The 20034-nt window shown below is 42.5% G+C and overlaps 2 protein-coding genes across 4 annotated transcripts in view; both read right to left on the bottom strand.

Moving 5' to 3' along the window:
• The window catches only part of si:dkey-151g10.3 (serine/threonine-protein kinase WNK1), a 37469-nt gene extending 25054 nt beyond the window's left edge, over positions 1–12415 (bottom strand). For both annotated transcript variants that reach the window (XM_035160428.2, XM_035160427.2), the window contains exons 1-2: positions 11837–12415; positions 2298–3472 (exon numbers count right to left, since the gene is read on the bottom strand). In XM_035160428.2, coding sequence (XP_035016319.1) covers positions 2298–3023 — 726 coding nt within the window. In that variant the 5' untranslated portion in view covers positions 3024–3472; positions 11837–12415. The remainder of the gene's footprint in view (positions 1–2297; positions 3473–11836) is intronic.
• Positions 12416–13882: 1467 nt separating this feature from the next.
• On the bottom strand, positions 13883–19487 carry fam3a (FAM3 metabolism regulating signaling molecule A). 2 transcript variants are annotated; one of them, XM_035159084.2, is made up of 10 exons: positions 19203–19487; positions 18567–18598; positions 18346–18453; positions 17899–17922; positions 17675–17801; positions 17257–17315; positions 17122–17172; positions 16924–17008; positions 15657–15783; positions 13883–15135 (listed from the first exon to the last, which is right to left on the bottom strand). In XM_035159084.2, exons 2-10 carry the CDS (start codon positions 18577–18579, stop codon positions 15046–15048), a joined length of 684 nt encoding a protein of 227 aa, XP_035014975.1. In that variant the 5' UTR covers positions 18580–18598; positions 19203–19487; the 3' UTR covers positions 13883–15045. The 2 variants fall into 2 exon arrangements, with proteins under 2 accessions (XP_035014975.1, XP_035014974.1); XM_035159083.2 differs by having other exon boundaries at positions 13883–15144; positions 19203–19484.
• Positions 19488–20034: the final 547 nt, after the last annotated feature.

Raw genomic sequence — 20034 nt, forward strand, 5'->3', positions numbered from 1 at the left:
AATCCGTCCCGTGATCTGGATTTGCAGCACCAGTTAATGTCTTCTTCCTGACACAAACCACATCCTTCCACCAAGTTTCGTGGAAATCGATAAAGTCGTTTTTGCGTAACCTAGCTCACAAACAAACATACAAAGTAACAAACAAACGAACAGGGGTGAAAACATAACCTCCTCGGTGGAGGTAAAAGATCACCATCCTTAACTGAGATTCGTCCACACTGCACTGGCTTAGAAAAACTGCCCATCATTATAAATTACAAATTAGTGCTTGCATCAATTCTATCATTATTAACACAGCAAGCTAATTATTTCCTATCGTTATTGTTCTGATCACTATTCTCCATCTTATGTAAAAGCTTTGGTAAAGTGGAGTAGGAAGTACAGATCAAGCAACCGGAGTGACAAGATTCCTGCACTGGATCTATCAATAGGTGTGTGACCAAGCCACTTTGCTCTGTCTGTGTGTGTGTGTGTCTGTGTATGTGTGTGCGTGTTTGTTCATGTGTCTTCCCTGCATGTGGTAACTTAGCATTAGCGATACGATTGCTCAGCAGGAGGGATGCCTCGGTAATCTTCTGTTTGGCTCATCGTCTCTCTCTGTGTCTCCCTCACCATCAACCCCTGTGTCTCTTTGCTTTCTCGCACGCCCTTCTTGTTGCTCTTGTCCTGTGTCGTGTGCATTTGTTTTTGGTAGGAAATATAATTACACAATAAAATATGCGCAGAGTTTTACTAATTGACGTCGCGGATTGATTTTCCCATTAATGTCCTCGTGCTCCATGATGGCTAATGTGATAACAAGTCAAAATTGTGGGATTTAGTTTGACCCAATGCATTTGTGGAGAGAAAATTGGATATTGCAGATGCAATATGTGTGCGACAATCAGCTTAAGCCTAATCTCGTTTCACTTTTTACATTTTTTTTTTACCAGCTTAGGTTTGCTCACACTCCTGAGTCAAGGCAAAATACAGCACAGTTGAAAGAGTCTGCTGGGGGATCCTTGGCAATATGAGATACCGTCACCAGAGCCCGACTGCTGATGTGAGGCTGATTCACTACGTGTTGGAGTACAACCAGAAACGGTGTTGGGGACATGCCTGCTGCTTGTTAGTCCAACAGACAGAGGCTGATCTCAAGGATTAGCCAAGGCTCTTGTTTTGGGAATTAGCTCCAAACTAAACACATGACTGACTTTTCTCACACAAAGCCAGCAGTCAAATCAGAGGGCTTAGCATAACACTGCTCTCTATTGTGGGGCCAAGAGTCAGAGGGATGCGTTTCTTCTCTCCTCCACAAGTCTGTCTCCCACCACATGTTGAATCTGCACCATTTAACAATGTTTCCCCTTACGTCCGAGCATAATGAACACGGCAGTGCTCTGGTATGAAACATGCATCATATTGCATTATTTCCCTCCTACTGCAATAATGTGAGGGTTTGTTACATAGATGTTTGCTGTTGTTACACCTACATTTGTTCTTCCCTATTCAAAGCTTCCTTTTCAGATGACTATTTCCATTTCAAACCTCATTACACTGGGCAAGAGTAGGCGGTGACATGTACTGTATATTTTGTTGGAACAATAACTTCTACTTTCAAAACGTGTGCAACTGCTTGATTAATGACACAATATGCTTGTTTAAAAGCTATTTTTTATAAAGTAACCAAGCAAGAACATACGTAAAAACAAGATGTTGATTCTCAAGAGCAATGAGGAGACCCTAATCCTCATTAATGATGAGACCCTTTCCTGGTTTCAAACCCTTCACCTAAAACACAGTGTCAATAATAAGATTCCCTAAAACGAATAATCCCCTTACGTTTTATGAATGAATTCAGGCCATTGCAGGAAATGCTGTATCTAATAGGATATCCTCTTACAACAACAATAAGTGCTCCCAGCCTACAATTCTATTATTTACAACAGCCCTAGAAAAGCTAAGCCTCCATTTTCACTTTGTGTTGTCACTCAACTACAAGCGATGCTCCTCCTTTTCACCCCGGTCTCCACTGAACTGCCATCTCACAGTATGAAAAGCAAACAGACGACGTGCTGAGATTCCCAGATTTTCGAGAGAAAGGGCTCAGGGGACACATCTAATGATATTCACTTCAAAAGCACAACGCTGGGTTTAAAGTTCACACTAATTTGATATATTATTTGTTTACATAGATTTCCATTCACCTCTCACGTTGTCTGGATTCTTTATGTGCATTGATAATTTGAGGCTTATTTCATCTTTCAGTTTATTATACCAGCGAGATCAGAAATCCCAATTAAAGAGTTTTTTCTTACCTGGAGTTCACACCAAGCCACCTCCACCCAGGTCTCGGTGTCCAGGCCTTTATAAACAGTTTTGAAGGCTCCTCTTCCCAGTTCTATGTCAAACTTGAGGAACCTTCCTCCAGGAGAGGTGGCCACAGCCTTCATCTCGGCCTCCTCCTCCAGCTCGCGGTCCCTTTCCTTCCCCCTCTGGATGGCTGTGGACGAAAGAACATCCTTTCCAGGCTCCTGGCTGGAGCTGGCGCAAGATGGGTCGTTGCCGAGAGCAGCGCAGGTCGAATCAGCCCCCTGCTGTTGGGCACTGCTGGTGAAGACCGAGTCGGAGGAACGCAGCTCCAGGTGTGGGGCACTGTGGGTAGCTTCAGGGGTCACCTCCAGGTCATCGTCCTCCTCACAAATCTCAACGCTCTTCCTGAAAAAGCGCTTCTCCCTCCTCAGTTGTTTCTGACCAGTGTCGACTGACAAGGAGCGCGTGGCGAGTGAAATCGGTTTGAGCATGGTCTCCTCCCTCTCCTTGCTGGCTTCCCCTTGTCCTCCTCCTCCTTGGATCCCTCCATCATCTACTCCTGCCGCTCTCCTCCCTGGAGTCTGGGAGGAGGAGAGGTCTGACGGGTTGCTCTGTGTCCTCTCCCACTGTTGGTTGTCCCGGCCCTCCCGCTCCGTGTCCTCTTTCCTCTGTCCATCAGGTTTCTCTGAGGAGTCCTCAGTGCCTGTGGGCTCTCCTGGGTCAGTAGCCATGGGGAAGGGCCTTTCCCACCCCTCCTGGACCTCCTCCTCCGCCTCCTCCAAACCTTTGCTCCTCCGTCAGTCCCCGTCTCTCTCCTTCTGTGGTCACACACTCACCCCTTCTAGTCTCTCAGGCAGTCCTTCCAGTGCTGTAAATGCCGGAAGCCTTCCCCTGGTCAAACTACTGACCCTTCTCCTTTTTCTCTCTCTCCTCTTCTTTGATGATTTACCGTAGAAACAGAAGGGTGAGACCACAGCTGCAGGATAATAGCTTCTGTCCTCACTTTCCTCCTCACCATTTCCTACATTTTCTTCAGAGCCCACTTAGATGCAGCACTAATCAAAGAGAACCACACGTCTCCCAGCTCTTACAAATACACACCCGACCAGGAGTTTTATCTGTTGGGGGAGCTGCAGCGTTTTTTCTTTCAAACTGTTGTGTGAAAATCTTCAAGTGAACCCTGCAAGACATAAACAAAACATTGCATTAATATTCAGACAGTCAGAGGAGAGATGTCAGGTTGGTAATTTGTATTTCCACTCTCTCTATGAGAATGCAAGTCAGACACTGTTTGCATCTAAATAGATCAGAGGGGGCCCTGTAAATGTATTTATTTAGCGGTTCACCCTTCTCGATTACCACTAATAGCACTTTATAGTTTTAAAGTATTGCCTTTTACAAACACACACTCCTTCAGTACATCTATGTGCAGCATTTTCTGTATCACACATCAACCACACAGCTGTCAGGGGCAATTTGGGGTTCAGTGTGTTGCCCAAGCCGGAGACTTCGGCATGTGAAATTGAGAAATCAAGTTGTAACTTCACAAAATAAATCTTCAACACAGGAGCATCGCAGTCGCCAAATGTAAAGTAAATCAAACTGGACCGGAGGACATGAAATGCTGAAACATTCCAGTCGGGAGGAAGAGTTATAACTGATTCAGTAGCTTTTTCTTCTCTGACCAAAACGCTGCTCATGTTTGCAAAGAGAACGCAAAGTTTGAATAGCCTGTAAAACTAATGCAGCAAACTTATCTGTATAGATTTTGAAGTGCTCCATAATCAGTGCAAATATGTCCTGTAATAAGACAAAGGGTTAAAACTTCAGACAATAGAAATGTTTTCAACATCTGATTGTAGGACTGGGCAATAAAACAATATCAATAATTGCCAGAATATAATTTTCCATGGAAAGCAATATGAGGAGGTATATAACAGATAGATATCTGTTCTCTTCTGTTAACAAGTTGAAGTTAAGACCTTTTAAGACCATAATGAATGAAATTTAAGACCTGTGTCAAGTCAGACAGATAAAAAGACACATAATTATTTGTAGGACTTCCCCACAGTTGAAGGTAAGGCGAAGTGGCTTAGTAGAAAATAAACCTCAAAACCCTGCGTGATCTCGCAAACTACAGGCAGAGACATGTAGGTATAGAGTTTCTACAGCAAAGCTGATGAGCCGGGTGTTTGGAGGCTCAGTATATTTACCACGCTGCTCTTGTTTGTAGTTATATTGCACTGTGCTAATATCTGCATGGTTGAGAAAGAACAACAACACATGGAGACATTACAAACTGTGCATGAATCATAACAGTTCTCTAAAAATGAACTCATTCGAAGCTCGAAAGAAGTAGCATTAAATGAGCGTTAAAATAAATAAAACCCAGCTAAAAGTCTGTAAGACCTAAATTCTGATGACTTTTCACAGACAAATTCAGATTATTGCTCAGATTTGTAAAATGTGTTTGCTCTTTATCAGGTGTGAGTCATTCTCTGCTCATTGAAAAGAGCTTAACTCCAAAAACATCACTCAGAGGCATAAATCAAGTCCTTGAACTTTATAACAATAATGTGACATTTACTGAAATAATTATCAATATCGACTATCTTGATTTGATGTGTGTCATATCCCCCAGCCCTCGCTGCTTGCTAAAGTAACCTGAGATAATTATGGACCCTGACAGCCCAACTACTACAGTATGTATATGAATATTTCAAAACTCATATCAGAGAGCAATGATTTACCCTGTTTTTTTCTGCCAAACAAAAGTTTTGCTCTTGTGATCGGCTTAAATCTGAAGTTTAAACCAGAGTCTCCTGAGAATATCGACCGAGCCTGGTCAACACACGCCCTCAGCACGTTCATCAGCGTCTTGTGATTTGAGTTGTGTTCAACAGCTCCATTAGTAACAGAAAGCTGCAGTTTGGAGTACACGATCCCAACCATTAAATATGGATGATGAACTATAGGCCAGTTGAGTGTGAATAATTCATACGCAGGGGGGGGACGGGGGGGGGACTGTCCAACTGTAGTGGAGTGACTGCCACACATCCAGAACAAAGGGCTCAAATACACACACTGTGATTATGATTGTCATCAGAGCGGGCGTCAGCCAACAGTGTAACCCAGTGTGTACCCAGTCAACCATTCAGGCCGGGTGCTAAGAGACCGTTTGGAATTGGTCCTCAGTACCATCCTCTGGCAGCAGCAGGTGAAACCAAACACAGTGACATGGCAATCTCCCTGCAATACTATGACTCATTCACAGTTTGGGTTTGTGTGTGAGAGTGTGTGTGTAGTAGTGAGACATTTCTGACATCTCAATCTTCTCATGTCCTCTATCACTCGCCATATGTTCATACAGGTGTTGTATCTCCTCTGCCTTCTGCTGACAGTGATCTGTGGAGGACCCCAACGAGTCTGAAGTTACTTGGGAGCTTGTACATACAAGACAGGGTTGAAAGATGATTGGCAGAAGCAATAAAGTCGGCATGTATCACGGATCTGAACAGACAGGAAGAGAAGACGCTAATGCATGCCAACAACAAAAAGCTGCACCGAAGGAATGTGGTTGTCCTGGGAGTGAAATGGTGCCGCAAACGAAAAAGTATTTTTACTTTTCGTTTGCAGTCACGTTTGGGCCTTAGGACAATTTGCATATTAATTCACAACTCACCACATATGACTTAACTACTGACCACGTGGGATTGTCAAGAACCACTGCTTTTAGCCCCCCGACTCCTGTCTCGGGTTACGGCACTCTTAGCTATGAAGGTATTCACAAGTACAGTCTTGGCCCCTGAAATGTGCTCCTCCCTGCCAGACAGCCTCAGTCAAAGCTGCAGCATAAAGTCTAGACTTTTTCTTCAATTTTAATGAGCAAAGCCCACCGTGACCACGAGGGGCTCGTCTAGTGGCCCACAGGAGCTATTATCTCCTTTATAACGCCGCAGTCATTAGCACTCACATCAGGCCTGTTGTCTCTCCAGGCTCAAAGCAAAGGAGTCCGACGTGCAATGCTAGTACCTGTCAATCAAATGAATAACACAATTGGGCCGATATGGACCAACTGCTAAGAGGCTCCTGAGGAACAAGAGAGGTTTCTAGTCCGGCAACATTCCCCAGACAAAGACATACGCTCGGAGAAACAACTTTAATTAGGATTAAGCCAATGGCCTCTCATAACACACTCCACACCGCATAACAGTATGTAACAAAACTAATTATGAAATCCACATATGTCACCTGTTACGTTAAACTGTAATTTTAAATCAGAATATCGATATATACTGTGCATAGATGTTAGGTATCTTTCTGTGAATTGTGGTGAGAAACTTATGAATGCATAAATAAAATACGCAAATGGATGGGTGTGTTTTAGCTCATTCAGTAAATCTTATATGTGACAAATCAATACTCATTCACTTGTTCAATATTACCAAACAGCTGTCCTGATGTTAAGGCCCTGAGGGTCTGATACTCTGGAGAGACTTTATATTGAAATTGTACAGTAAAATCTCCAGTTATGGTCTGACTTTGGATCAATCAAATTAGCTGTTAATTAATTGTATATTTCATATTCATTAAAAATACCCGTCAAATTTCCCTGACTTCAATATGATGCAATCAAATAGTTAAACCAACAACTAAAAATGCAATTATATTCAATGTAGGATCAATGAAGGTCATTAAAAGTACAATGTGAAACTTTGGCTGCTCAGGTTGTGAAGCAGTGTAGGATCATAGGAGTTGTTGTCACCACCCGCATTGCCGATGAAGTCTACTTGACGTGACTCAGGCGCAAATAATGTTCACGGATGAGGTAGTGACTATTAAAGTTTCATTCACGTCGGTAAAAGATTGGAATGAAAAAAACGCTCACTGGCTAGCAGTGTGTTTTTCCTTCGTCATACAACACGGGTAAAGCATATGTCGCAATTAAAAGCCGACCAAAATGAAACATCCCGTTGGGGATTTGTATGGATTTGAACATTTTTGGAAACATTTTGGATCAGATCGGTAAACAAGTCAACAAAATAAACAACATAGGTCTGTTTTAGACATTTTTAATGTAGAATTGTTACATATTATATATTTGAACTATCAAAACTGTCCTAATTATAAATCAACCACTCATTTCAGCACTGATAGAGAACAGATCACCGCTCTACTCCATGAACACTTAGCTAAAGGAAAAATAATTTGTGTTAGGGTGACCCAGAGGGGGTGTACTGTAGTGTACAGTGAGACTAAAAAGGTAAAGGCTAACAGGATGTGGTGAGCATAAAAGGGGAAAAAACAACAGGCGATAAAGAGAGGGAAGTTGCCCTTTAAACAGGAGCTTATTTGCCAATGTCCCCAGGGCAAGGAGTTCCCATGAAAGCCACATACCGGACAGAGTTATCACAGTACATCAAACACGTTCAAACCCATCACTGTCTCTCACACCCGCCCAGTCTCCCATTCAAACACAAACTCACACACACACACCCACACACATTCACACACAGATTGTGTGATATCGACACACACAGCAGGTTCGAACAAACTGGGTTTCACTCTTTCTCTCCATCTCACACTTTTTTACACATGGACCAGCACACACATATTAGAAGCAAACCCTCACTGGCACCAGAACAGCATGTCCGCTTTCAATGAAAGAATGCTAAGAGGAATTTCCTGACACCGGCCAAATGACCAAGCAACCGGCCATGTGGGCAAACGTGGGGAATCAAAGTTGTGGATAACAAAAAACCTACGCTGTGGCTGAAAAAGTGACATCTCGCTTCGGCAGCAAAGTGACTCCAGCGAGCGTCAGCCTCACACGTCGCAATGATTCTCTGTTAACTTGTCCATCAGTGCTGTAGTACATGAGAACCGAACATATGACGTGCTGCCCTCTCCCTGCCCTCCAGGCTTCTGTGAGGCTCCTGCACGGTGAGAACACCTGCAGCTGCCTAAGCATTTCTGACATGGGCAGTGAACATCATTGTGACACCTTTGCTTCACGACTGCAAAGGATGTGATTTCTATCAAATTCGGAAAATCCACAGGAGGCCATGTTTGTTTTCGCTGGAACTTTTTTGTGCCCGATAAAGACGAGGAGAGAGAGGCCCAATATACACATTAATCCCGTGGAACCAAACTGCTGCTGCAAAATTAGGCGGGCAGACAAAGGACGAGGCAGGGGACTCTTGTTTGTGTGAGTGTGTGTGTGTGAGTGTGTGTGTGTGTGTGTGTGCACGCAGACAGTGGTATTTTTTTTGCAATTGAGGGGGACATGCAGATGAAAAGAGTGAATAAAAAGTGGCGAGGGGGACAGGAAGGGATTGTAGTCGGTGGGAGCAAGCGTACAGCAGAGTTTCAAAAAGAGAGGGAGAGAGGGAAGGAGAGATGGCGCGAGGGGGGCGAGCAGAAGGGGTGGGAAAAATGTGTGTGTGAAAGAGAACAAGAGGGAGATAAAGAGAGGGGGGTGGCACAGACAAAAAAGGGGGCTGGGTGGGATTTTGCCTGATAAAATATGTGCCAATGTTTGTGTGAATGAAAGCAGTGACTATAGCTAAATTTCTGCCCGAACAAAAGCAGCTACAGTTGTGCAAAGAGAGGAGAGGAGAGGAGAGGAGAGGAGAGGAGAGGAGGAATGCTTTTAGTGGTTGGACAAGGTTGAAAACACGAGGTGATTACATTAGCATAGGAATAGTTTCCGCTGCTGTGTCCAGTGTCACAGATTCGTGTTACAAACACACAAATTGTGTTAATGTGATGTGTTGTGTTCGCTGCTAATGTAACGCGAGTGTCCGCACATGAGAGATTGCCGAAATGTGACGGACATTTTCCGAAAACAGATGGATGAAATGATTCCTCAAAACAATCAGCTGAGTAAATGATGACGAAAAAAAAATCATCGGTCACAGCTCTAGTTTCAAATCCACAAAAAATGCTTTCCAAAGGTAATTTTGAATTTCAGGATTAATCACCTCTGATTGTTTACCTTTCACCCCTAAATGTTTTATTGGTTGGTTTGTTTAAAAGCAAGACACAAAAACAAATGAACAGATTTCCACGAACCTTAGTGTGTCAGGGAAGAACCCATTCAACTCAGGATAAGGGGCAGAACTGGGAATTTTGCCAGGAAATACTTTATGGATATTGATGAAAAGAATCCGGCACATTTAGGGAACTGACATTAACGAGTGGGTGGAATTTGGTGCAGATTGATTGAATTGAAGGGGACTGTTGAGCCACTCTAATGGGTGCCACAATTTAGAGCAGATTTTCTTTTTTTTAAAAACACTTTTCAAAATGTATATGCCTATTACTAATAGTATAAAAGTCGAATTGTAAACCTCAAAGAAGTACAACAGGTCAGCTAGAACTCAGGAGTAAAGTAGAAATAGAACAAGCGTATTATCAGGAAGTATGCATGTAGGATTCTTCATCAACTTCCAGCTTCAGTAGTTTGCATATCATCCCTTTGTTCATCACTCGGTTCATCAGATACACTGACAGATATGAAAGGTCTGCTTGAACTTAGTTGGCTGCTGCTGCTAGAAGTCTAAATCATATTCAAATCAGTGCCTGCCTGTAACTACAACAACCTTCCTCCAGATGATTAATGGGCCACTTTTTTCCAACTCAGTCCCACAGAGCTTTAAAGAAGAGATGGAGGCCGAGGGATGTGGGGCAGAGGTTCCACAGGTTCGGAAATCTGCTGGCCAGAATTCAAACAGGCCCAATGTGAAGCAGCACAGCACTGCCTGTAAAATCCGAGGCTCGGCTGTTGACCAGGTTAAAAAACAAAGACGGCATTTGTTGAGCGAGGCCACGTCGTCCCCAGGACACATAACTGTAAGTGGCAGGTGTGAACCTTCAAAGGACACACTTTCTGTCTGCGCTGTCAGACCAGGACTGTGTGGCACTGTTAAAATGAATGACAAGGTTCAGGACGAGCACTGTGCAACATGCGCATAGCGAGGGGAAGAGAAGGAACCCACAAGTAAACGTTGTAATGAGGAGATTGAAGGGTTCACCTTGAAAAGCATCAACGTGGGTGCACTTGAACAAGAGAGGATAATAACATCAAGCCGGCTCCTTAACTGCTCCCTCCTCTCAACCATCACACGACCTGGTGGAGCACATGCTGCTTCCACCGTGTGTCTTCAGTTTCAACAGCGCTTTTTGGCAATCTGATGAGAAAAAATATCAAACGCTGGACCACTAGAATCAAACACACAACGACTGTTCTCTTCCCATTAGGGGGAACTCAAGGCTGAAAACCACAACGAGGACTTTTGTCCAATCCAGGTCAAGCATGGGAGAGTGGACTGTAGGTAGCACACACGGAGTACTGTTCACTGAGAGAGAAGAGAGAGAGAGAAGAGAGAGAGAGATACAGAGAGCACATGTGTTATCTAACTCCCCCTTTTTTGTTCTCTTTTATTCCCCTCAGTGAGCAGCACCGGCCCCATACCAGAGGATCCCTCTAATCCAGGTGAGGGAGGACGCCACCTTAATCAACCAATAATGAATCAGGATTACATGTTACCAAAGTGGCTTTACTTCTCCTGGAGCTCATATCAACGACTGATCCCCCCCCACCCACCCCCCATTCATTCCCGCAAATGCCGTGTGAACTTTTATGGACGGTGGAGATCAGCAGAGTGTTGATTTTCGCCGTTCAGCGGCTGTCAGCTGTTTTCTGCAGAGGAAGCATCCTCTCTAATGTTTTGAGTAACTCACTATTGCTCTCAGTGGGACTATCAGACACAACGTTTTTATTTATGCATGTATAATATCAATACAGGAGCTGGGGAGGTTATGCTTAGTGTTATGCATAATTTATGGACACCATAAGCAATCGTAAAAAAAGCTATCAATTCATGTGCTTTTGCTACTTACAGGAGACATATCGTGCCAACTGTTTAAGGCGAAGACGCCACGATGGGACCGGTCGTGCAGCCCTATGTGTCTCTGAAGCAAAATGCAATTAATGCACGTTATTTATAGGCTACAGCATGTACAACAGAGCGGTGCCTGGATGTGCGGGCACCGTGAAGTGCAGCTATTGGCTGGCATGCAGCTCAGCTGACTCTATAAACGCGATGCCAACGCTGGAAGACACCGGAGTACAGTCACCGTGCAGGGCGAGGACATTGTGTCTGAGACGGCTGAGACCACCGCCACCACCACAAATCTAAAAAAAATCCCCCCCCCCTCAAACCCACCCACCCACCCTGCCTTGGTCTGCAGGGACCTGAACACGCCGTTCAAGGGATGGGGATGGACGGTGTGGTGTCTGTGGGCCTGTCGGTGAGTCAGCCCACAGCTCTGCACTTGACTGGAGTGATTTCACTTGATTTATTCCACGTTAATAAGCTGCCACAGGAGAAGATAAACACCCAATAAGAGACCGAGTGGACATTAAACTAACGAGGATAATTATGTCTCATGAGGGATCACAGCCTTTGATTCAAAGGCAAAATCAACGGAAAGGACTGTTTACAATCTGTGATAGAAGATAACAACAAACATCACTCACCCCGATGCAACATGGTAGCTGGGCGGTCCGGAGATGTATTTAAAAATTAAAAATTAAAAAAAGCCGGTGAGCGCAGACAGCTACGGACAACTCACTTCTTTATTCCTACAGCTATTTACAAACGTTAGATTTACAGCGAGCGTTCTGTCTACGAAAAGACTCCACACCCGCGGATACGGATAAAAAATACATTTACAAAAATAAACCCGTCGGAGAGAAAAAAAACACCCGTCCGTTTGTTTTCCTCGTTAAATCTCATCCGGGCTTCGCTCTCTCTCTCTCTCTCGCGGTGGAGTCGGTGTGGAGGATCCCCAGCGGAGCCGTCGAGCCTCGGCCGGCGTGCGTGCGGGGAGACGGGCGCGGGGCACTTGGCGGACGTGTGTTCCAGTCCCAGCGACGCTCGGGCCGTTTGCTTCACCGATTTCCAGCCTCGCTGCGCGGCCGGAACATTCACGCGTTGGCCCGAATATATCAGTCAGTAACTTATGTACATAATTTACAACGCACGGCTCCGGCGGCCTTCAGCAGGTTCGCGTGTGGACTGAGCCGCTCCGCCTGTCAGCCCCCACTTGCCACAGGGCTCATCTTCATCATCTTCCTCCTGAATAGAAGCAGCAGTCGGGCCAATCCGCCGCAAGAGGGCAGCAGCGCTACGTGTTTAATCCACAGACCATATGCTGGAGCCTGTAAACCGGCTTCTGATGTGACTGTGGTGCTGCGTTCAAGTGCGTCCGAAGTTACAGATGCCACTGTTGAGATAAGATTAGATAAGATAAGATAAGATAAGATAAGATAAGATAAGATAAGATACGACAAGATATGAATGATACAATAAGATAAGATAAGATACGACAAAATATGAAAGATACAATAAGATAAGATACGACAAGATATGAAAGATACAATAAGATAAGATAAGATACGACAAAATATGAAAGATACAATAAGATAAGATAAGATACGACAAGACAGGACAAGATAAGATAAGATGTGATAAGGGACAATGATATGTGTATGGGAGTATGCTTGATTGTATATACTTGGGCTTATCTGTGTATATGTTTGTTTGTGTGTACGTATTCCTGTATTTGAAACACATTACACGTTTTTTTTTTTAAAACCACCATACAATTAAATCATTATTATAGTTTAATCTAGTAAATTACAGGATGCTATTCATCTTAACCAAATTTTGTATTCAAAGAAAGACATTTTAAAAAGCAACTGGTAATAAAATGTTAAGTAGCAGAAGATAGAAACCCTGAGGTAAATATAATTTTTACTTTCTCCTACTGCTCAGGGTGTGAGTATATGGAAGTGAGTATTTGTATGTATATTTATGACAATAATCTATAAATGAATTCAGTAAACATTTCCAATCAATTATCCGTAAAGGTAGATCCCATATTATGCCAACATTCTTTACTTCCTTTTTTCTGGGAATATTTTTATTGTTTGAACAATTAAGTCTGTAAATTTATTTATCATATCGTTCTCGTTTTGTCGTGACACAAATTCCCAAATGTGAAATAAACAATGTGCATCTTATTTTAAACCTTATTCTTTAATAACAAAATTAAACAGAAAAGGAGTAAAAAAGACAAGCCTTCACTTTAACCAATCATGACAAAGACGTATCATGTAGCCTAACCATGGTCCTTCAGGATAATTGGGGTCATTGGCTAACACGCAACTCGCAATGACGCATTTTTCTAACGACACGTGAAGGCCCCGCACACACATGTCAATGGAAGCACGGAATAGTTTTGTGTTTTATCGTTACACCGCCACAAGTCAGCGGTTCATCGTGATCCGCGCGGTTCTGAGCTGCCACTGACTTCACGGATCAACCGGGACTCCTCCACATTTAGTCCGCAGCGTCGATCCACAGCCTGACATGTGCTGGGTGAAGAACATGCCCCGAGCGGAATGAACCGAGTAACCCCACTGACACTCTGACTAGTGTCGCCCTCTAGTGAATTTCTTCAAGTACCTCAGCTGACTCACGACCACTCCTGCAAAATAAAGACACATACACACTAAATATATGGGCATTTTTTCATTTATTATTATCATTATTCATCCACATTGTCACAATATAGACACAGACCTGGATGCTTTGTTAAAAAAAAACAATGACACTTAGAGGTAATATGACATAATCCAGGAAAAGGCAGTTGAAATGAACTTCTAAACATACATAAATAATCTTTAGTATTTCTATGCGTTGAATATTTCCTTCACGTTCGGCTTGCAAGACGCCAGGTGGATACATTCAAAATCTTAAAAAAAAAAACCGGATCCACAGACACATTTAGGCTGAACCTCTTAAACAAAGCACTCCTTGGAAAAATGCTCGCAGGCCTAAGACTACATTAAAACCATGAGCAGTGTTATAATGAATCCACTCGATCAGTCTGCTGTGTTCTTAATAAAAGTCTTAAAATAAATAGGTTTAATCAAAGGTAAATGAATAATTGCTGTTTAACGAACCTGTAAACGTGGCAAGCAATAAGTCCTACGAACCAGGTTCTTAGGAAACAATGACATCTAACACTATGCATAACAATATCATAGCCTTGTATATACCACGGGACAAAACCATATTTCAACAGATTTAAATATAAAATCTTCACACAGACATGGGCCGTAGTAGAACTTTTAAAAACTACTAGTGGACCTCAGATGTTTGTCTGGTGCTGATGTGGATTAGCTTTCCATTTGCCTTGGTGTGAAACTGGTTCGCCGTCTTTTGCCGCCAACGGTTACAACAGCTCATGATCCTGTCACTCAAGCTCACAATGTTGACACCCCGCAGGCAGACTTGAAGAGAGGAGATGTGTCCATTTTTCTATAATGACTTTGGAAGACCTACTCCAGCTGTATTCATTCACTAGTCACTGTTACTTTTTGGTCATGAAACATACGGCCTCTCAAGTTTCTTTACCAACTCGAAAGTGGCTCACAAACCTTCTAATGCACAAATCTTCCACAACAGGTTCCAGTTATTATAAATATATCAAGTCCGGAGGCAAACTTCTCAGTCAGCGTTCGTTTCTGCCATTAGAAGAAAAATTCAAAAAAAGGTTACGTGGCACAAAATCTCGGGGTTTTTCAGTCGTTCAGCGGCTCCTTTCTAACAGTCATCTGGATCCACTGCTGCTACTGCAGGTGCTAGTGAAGTGAAGGTGAGGGAAGACGTGGCACAGTTATCCTTCCAGCGGTGGTCGAAGAGGAATGCAGCCGTCCATCTCCAGAGACTCAGGCCAACCTTCGTACTTGTTGTTGCTCTTACTGTTCTTCATGCGCTTATGGAAACAAACACAAGACAAACCGAAGCAATTTAAACAAAACCAGGTTCTAACAGGATAGATGCTCATAATAATAATAATAATAATAATAATAATAATAATGTGCACAGTAATAATCAAATGCCTTTCGACTATGCTAAACCTGACAGAGTTTAGACAATGAACAATATTCATTGTGGATAAATAAAAAAGGGACAAATCAGCAACACTGTTTTCCAGTGTATACTCTATACTCACAATTTCCTATAACTTTAAATGGTGAACATCACTACACTACTACTAATAACATTGTCTCTGATACTGGAAGTGTAACCCCTCATCATGTGTTGTCAAATGTAGCACTATTATCCACAGTATTAAACAAAACTACAAAAACTACGAGACTTTCTCTTCTGACACATCATTTAATTATTCTACTGCATTTCATTAATTATGTATCATGACACCATTGTAATTGTATTGATAATATCGGCTGGTGAGAACCTTTTCTGGTAGTAATTGCAACATACCTGCTCAAAAGGACTCTTGTTCTCGATGCCCTTAGCACCTACAAACACCCAGCTGTCTCTGAAGGCCAGCTCCTTCACAGCCGTGCTCCCGAGCTCCTCAAAGAGTCGTCTCGTCTCGTCGTTCATCCTGCCAGGGCAAGATGATTATTTTAGGCTCAAAGGTCAAACATAAGTGCTTCACCTCTGTTACAGTTTATGTTGAAATTAATGTAGTCTTTATAATACGTCGGGTTAGGGTTAGCCTTATGCTCATTTTGTTACAACGAAAGTTATATTAGTGTTGGGTAACTAACGACTCAGCCACCAGATGTCATTTAAATTACATTAAAACTAATTACATTAACATTAAAGCATTCTGACAGCACAACAGCACGCTGTCACCCTCACTGTCACATTATCATTCCTGACTGCAACAAGGATTAATTGACAGGCAGCAGCTGTTGGTTTATTAATCTGGCCGGACACAAGCTCTGCTACTGCTCTGCTATTAAAAAGCTCTTTCTTTCTAGCAAAGCTACATAATCATTTTAGGAGAGATATAATTGCTTGAAATATCTACGTCTAACAATTTGTCGGTGGAATTTTATTTGAGGCGTTTCCAGCACTTGGGGCATAATGCCAGTGCAACGTGTGTGTGACCCATATTATCAGGTCAGAGCAGCAAAACTGCCTGCGTGACACATGCGGTTTACACCTCTGTGCAGCGCTGTGTCATCCTGAGAATTGGCATCTTTCATGTGGGATATCTAACACAGACAGGAAAAACTGTTGAAAGTCATATTGATGTCACACCAGCAACATTACATAAAACCATTCTCTGATTTCAGTTTATAAGCTGTATCCAAATATGTCCCAGACATATTAAACAAAACCACAGAAATATTGTTGTTTTTACCAATTTAGCCATTGCATCTTATTCAAGAAGCTAAGTGGAGGTCACATGTTTACTATAAAGTCAGAGCATTAAGCTAATGTTGACATAACTACATGTCAACATATCTTCCTCTCAACGTGGGTAAACAAAAAAACAAGTGACTGGTGTCTGGTTACAATTGCCCTCTCTTCGGACGGCTTATCAACAATGGATGATTATTAGTACTGACGGCAAATATCAAAAGCAAAGTCAATGTCTGCAGCTGACAATAGCAGGGCCCCAGTCAACATGCAGGTGGTATGAACACAGCAACGCAGCAGTTCAGCGAGGTAGTTGTCACCCACATGCAAAGCCGACAGGGTGTCCCAGGCGTAAGAGAAAAAGGATTCTTACTTTGTGGCAGCATCATCAAAAGAAGCCACGAACACGAGTGTTCCCTCGTGGAGCGGTCGGAGAAACTTCAACAGGTCAGAAACATCTGAGAATGAACATCAAAGCAGCTGTGAACCTTGACTTAAGGGTAGTTACAGTTGAGACATATGTACCAGATGAAATATGTGACACATGTATACTGTGCATGGATTGTATTACCTCCTGCCCACATATCAAAGCTCTTTGTGTCCAAGAGCTCTCCTGTTACCCCTGAAACAAAGAATCATCGTCAACAAACAAAATTAACAAGATCTTTAAATATTTAGAGCACAGAGTCTAGGCTGTCCCTCTTACCATTCACCAAAGCTATGTTCAGTCCTCTGCCAACGTTGTTCTTCACACTGCTCACTAACCTGGGTGACATAAACACGAGATGTTGAAGCAATAACCCAAAGCACGTTAGCAGAACTCCTGTGTTACCCGTACACATGAATCTACACATGTCAACTAGCTACCTGGCACTTAAGAAGAGACAAGCGATATTAAAAGACTACAGACAAAACCAAAGAGGTGACGGACAGACAGACTGAAAGAATACTTGCATTCAGCTCCCCAGACAGATTTGGAAGCCTGGTTATGACAGCACAGAGGAAAAAAGGAACAGAGAATGAAAACAAAACCAAACAAACAAACAAACAAACAAACAAAGGAGACAGCAGGGGGAGGACAAACACAGACTAATGGAGGGAAAGAGGAAAGCGTTCAATCTTACATCTTGTCCTCCAGGCAGATTTTGGGACCGATGACGTTGGCAGCACCGGACACCAGGCGGAAAGCCAAATGTTTCGGGGGACAGGGAGCTGAAAGTCCACATTTATACCTGCGAGGATGGGGTTCGGCTGAAACATGCAAAACATTTGTAAGGAAGATATAAATGCAACATTATCAAAATGATGTGTGACTGGAGAGTCATGCCATACTGCTCCTACTATTTACCTGGAGTTGGCTCCTCACTTGCACCTGAAAAAAAGAAATGAAAAACGTTATAAATAACAGCTTTAGATTCAAAGTGATAATGTATAATTTCAGAATGGTGTTTTATATTATTTCAACACAGATGCTGTCAAAAATGCATCTCAGACCAACACTCCAAACTTGACCTTTGGGTTTTTACTGAAAACTATTGACTTCATCTGGTAGTCTATCACATGTGTCTCAAATCACTGTTTCCCAGAACCCATGGATACATCTTCCAAGTGCTTGATTTGCGTGATCAACATTATAAAAACCATAGCTATTCAATATCCACCCCCCTAAATCCTCACATGCAACTGTTACAACCAGAGAATGTGGCCAATTTTGTTTAATAGCTCAAACAAATGTCCTGTCAATCAATTAATCAATTGATCACTTCTCTTCTATTTAAATATCCATTTCTCTTACCACTGAAGAAATGTCGCACAGTTGAGCTACTATCCTCTCCAAAGAAAGTGCTTGCCAGCAGCCATGTGAGCCCTACCAGCAGCAGCACAGCCACAACTCTCAGGGGCCCTGTCAGAGAAAAACAAGACGTGTCGTTCAGGTCCAACCACACATGGGAACAAAACCAGACAGACTAATTCCCACTGGAATGTGATAATAAAGAAACAAAACCTTAAACCCACCTGTTAACCTCATGATTCACCGTCTCATAGACCTGGGGGAGAAGAAATGATAATGAGAACGAAACTTAAAGTATCAACGTCAGGGTGGCGCAAATGGCAGCCATGTTTGAAGAATTTACAATTTTAGACACCTAATAAGAGTCCAAAAGTCCATTTACAATGACAGATGTTTTAATAAATATGAATAGTTCATCCAACATGTAATAATACTGAACTCTTTATATTACTCTACATTATCCTTTGCTATGCATTTGTTTTTTGTCATTGACTTATCTGCATGTATGTGATTCCATACTCAACTTTGTCACTGTTTGCTTAAAGTTGAGTAAAACATACAAGAGGAAACAAGCGGGTATTACTTTAGAGAACTGCTGTTGACCACAACTTTTCGATATGTGGGATACTTACCTTTAGTAAAAAATACAAGTCTTGCGCAATAGCGGTATAGTACAAGTTTAGTCTAAAATGTACACGTTCAGCAGAGAGTTTCAGCTTCTCTACAGTACAAGATGGCTCTGAAGGGCTGCGGGTCGAAGGGACACGAGCCGACACTAGTCCCAACAACAGAGAAACCCCTCATTGCAACAGACGAACTACTGACAGTGCAGTGAAGCGGACAGACGACAGGTCCTTTACCTGCTGGGAGCACCGCTCTTCCACTTCCGCCTGGTATCGTCTCTTTTCCTTAGCGGGGATGTAATGGACGGTAAAAGCCGCAGAGCTCCTGCCACGCGGGACTTGTTTTATTTCCTCCGCTGTTTCCTCATCGAGCCTCTAATGAGATGAATACACTTTGAGCACGATCAGTGAGACGGTAACGCCGGCGTCACGGTGGATGTTTGCTTTTTTCCCATTTGTCTTCCGGTCAAACTGCAGAACTCCGGTGTGCGGAAACCGAGGCTGCGCGAGCACGGTCACGTGACCAACATTTCTCATGGTGCCGCGTTCACGAACTGTCGGCAGAATAAGACCATTGAAAAAAGGTTTTTTCCGTAATAAATGTAATATTTTTCATCCATAAATGCAAATTATGGTAATAAAATAACCTGGTTTCTTATTTTCAAGACGTTGAACAATATGTAAACCTAACTTCCGAATCATTCAACAAAAAGACTATTAAAACTTCTACAGGATACTTATATGATGTATATGTATATTTAAGCAATATATATGTATATTGAAGCACTTTGTAACCTTGTTAAGATAGGTGTTATACAAACAAGTATACATGTGATTGTGTACAACCCTATGTATACTTAAAAAAAAATTATATTAAAGATTGCAAATAAAAAACGAAGATTGAAAAAACACGAATTTGCCACATTAATTCCAGCTGTATTATTGGCAACATTTAACCAACACCAGCTTAATTTATCCAGTTTTGTTACATATTCTTAAGTGAAATCAGAAAACGAATGTATTTTCATTTTATTTATAGCGGTGTGATGTATTCACTCATTCTGCCAAC

The sequence above is a fragment of the Hippoglossus stenolepis genome, chromosome 6 (genome assembly GCF_022539355.2).
Source record: "Hippoglossus stenolepis isolate QCI-W04-F060 chromosome 6, HSTE1.2, whole genome shotgun sequence".
Taxonomy (NCBI): Eukaryota; Metazoa; Chordata; class Actinopteri; order Pleuronectiformes; family Pleuronectidae; genus Hippoglossus; species Hippoglossus stenolepis.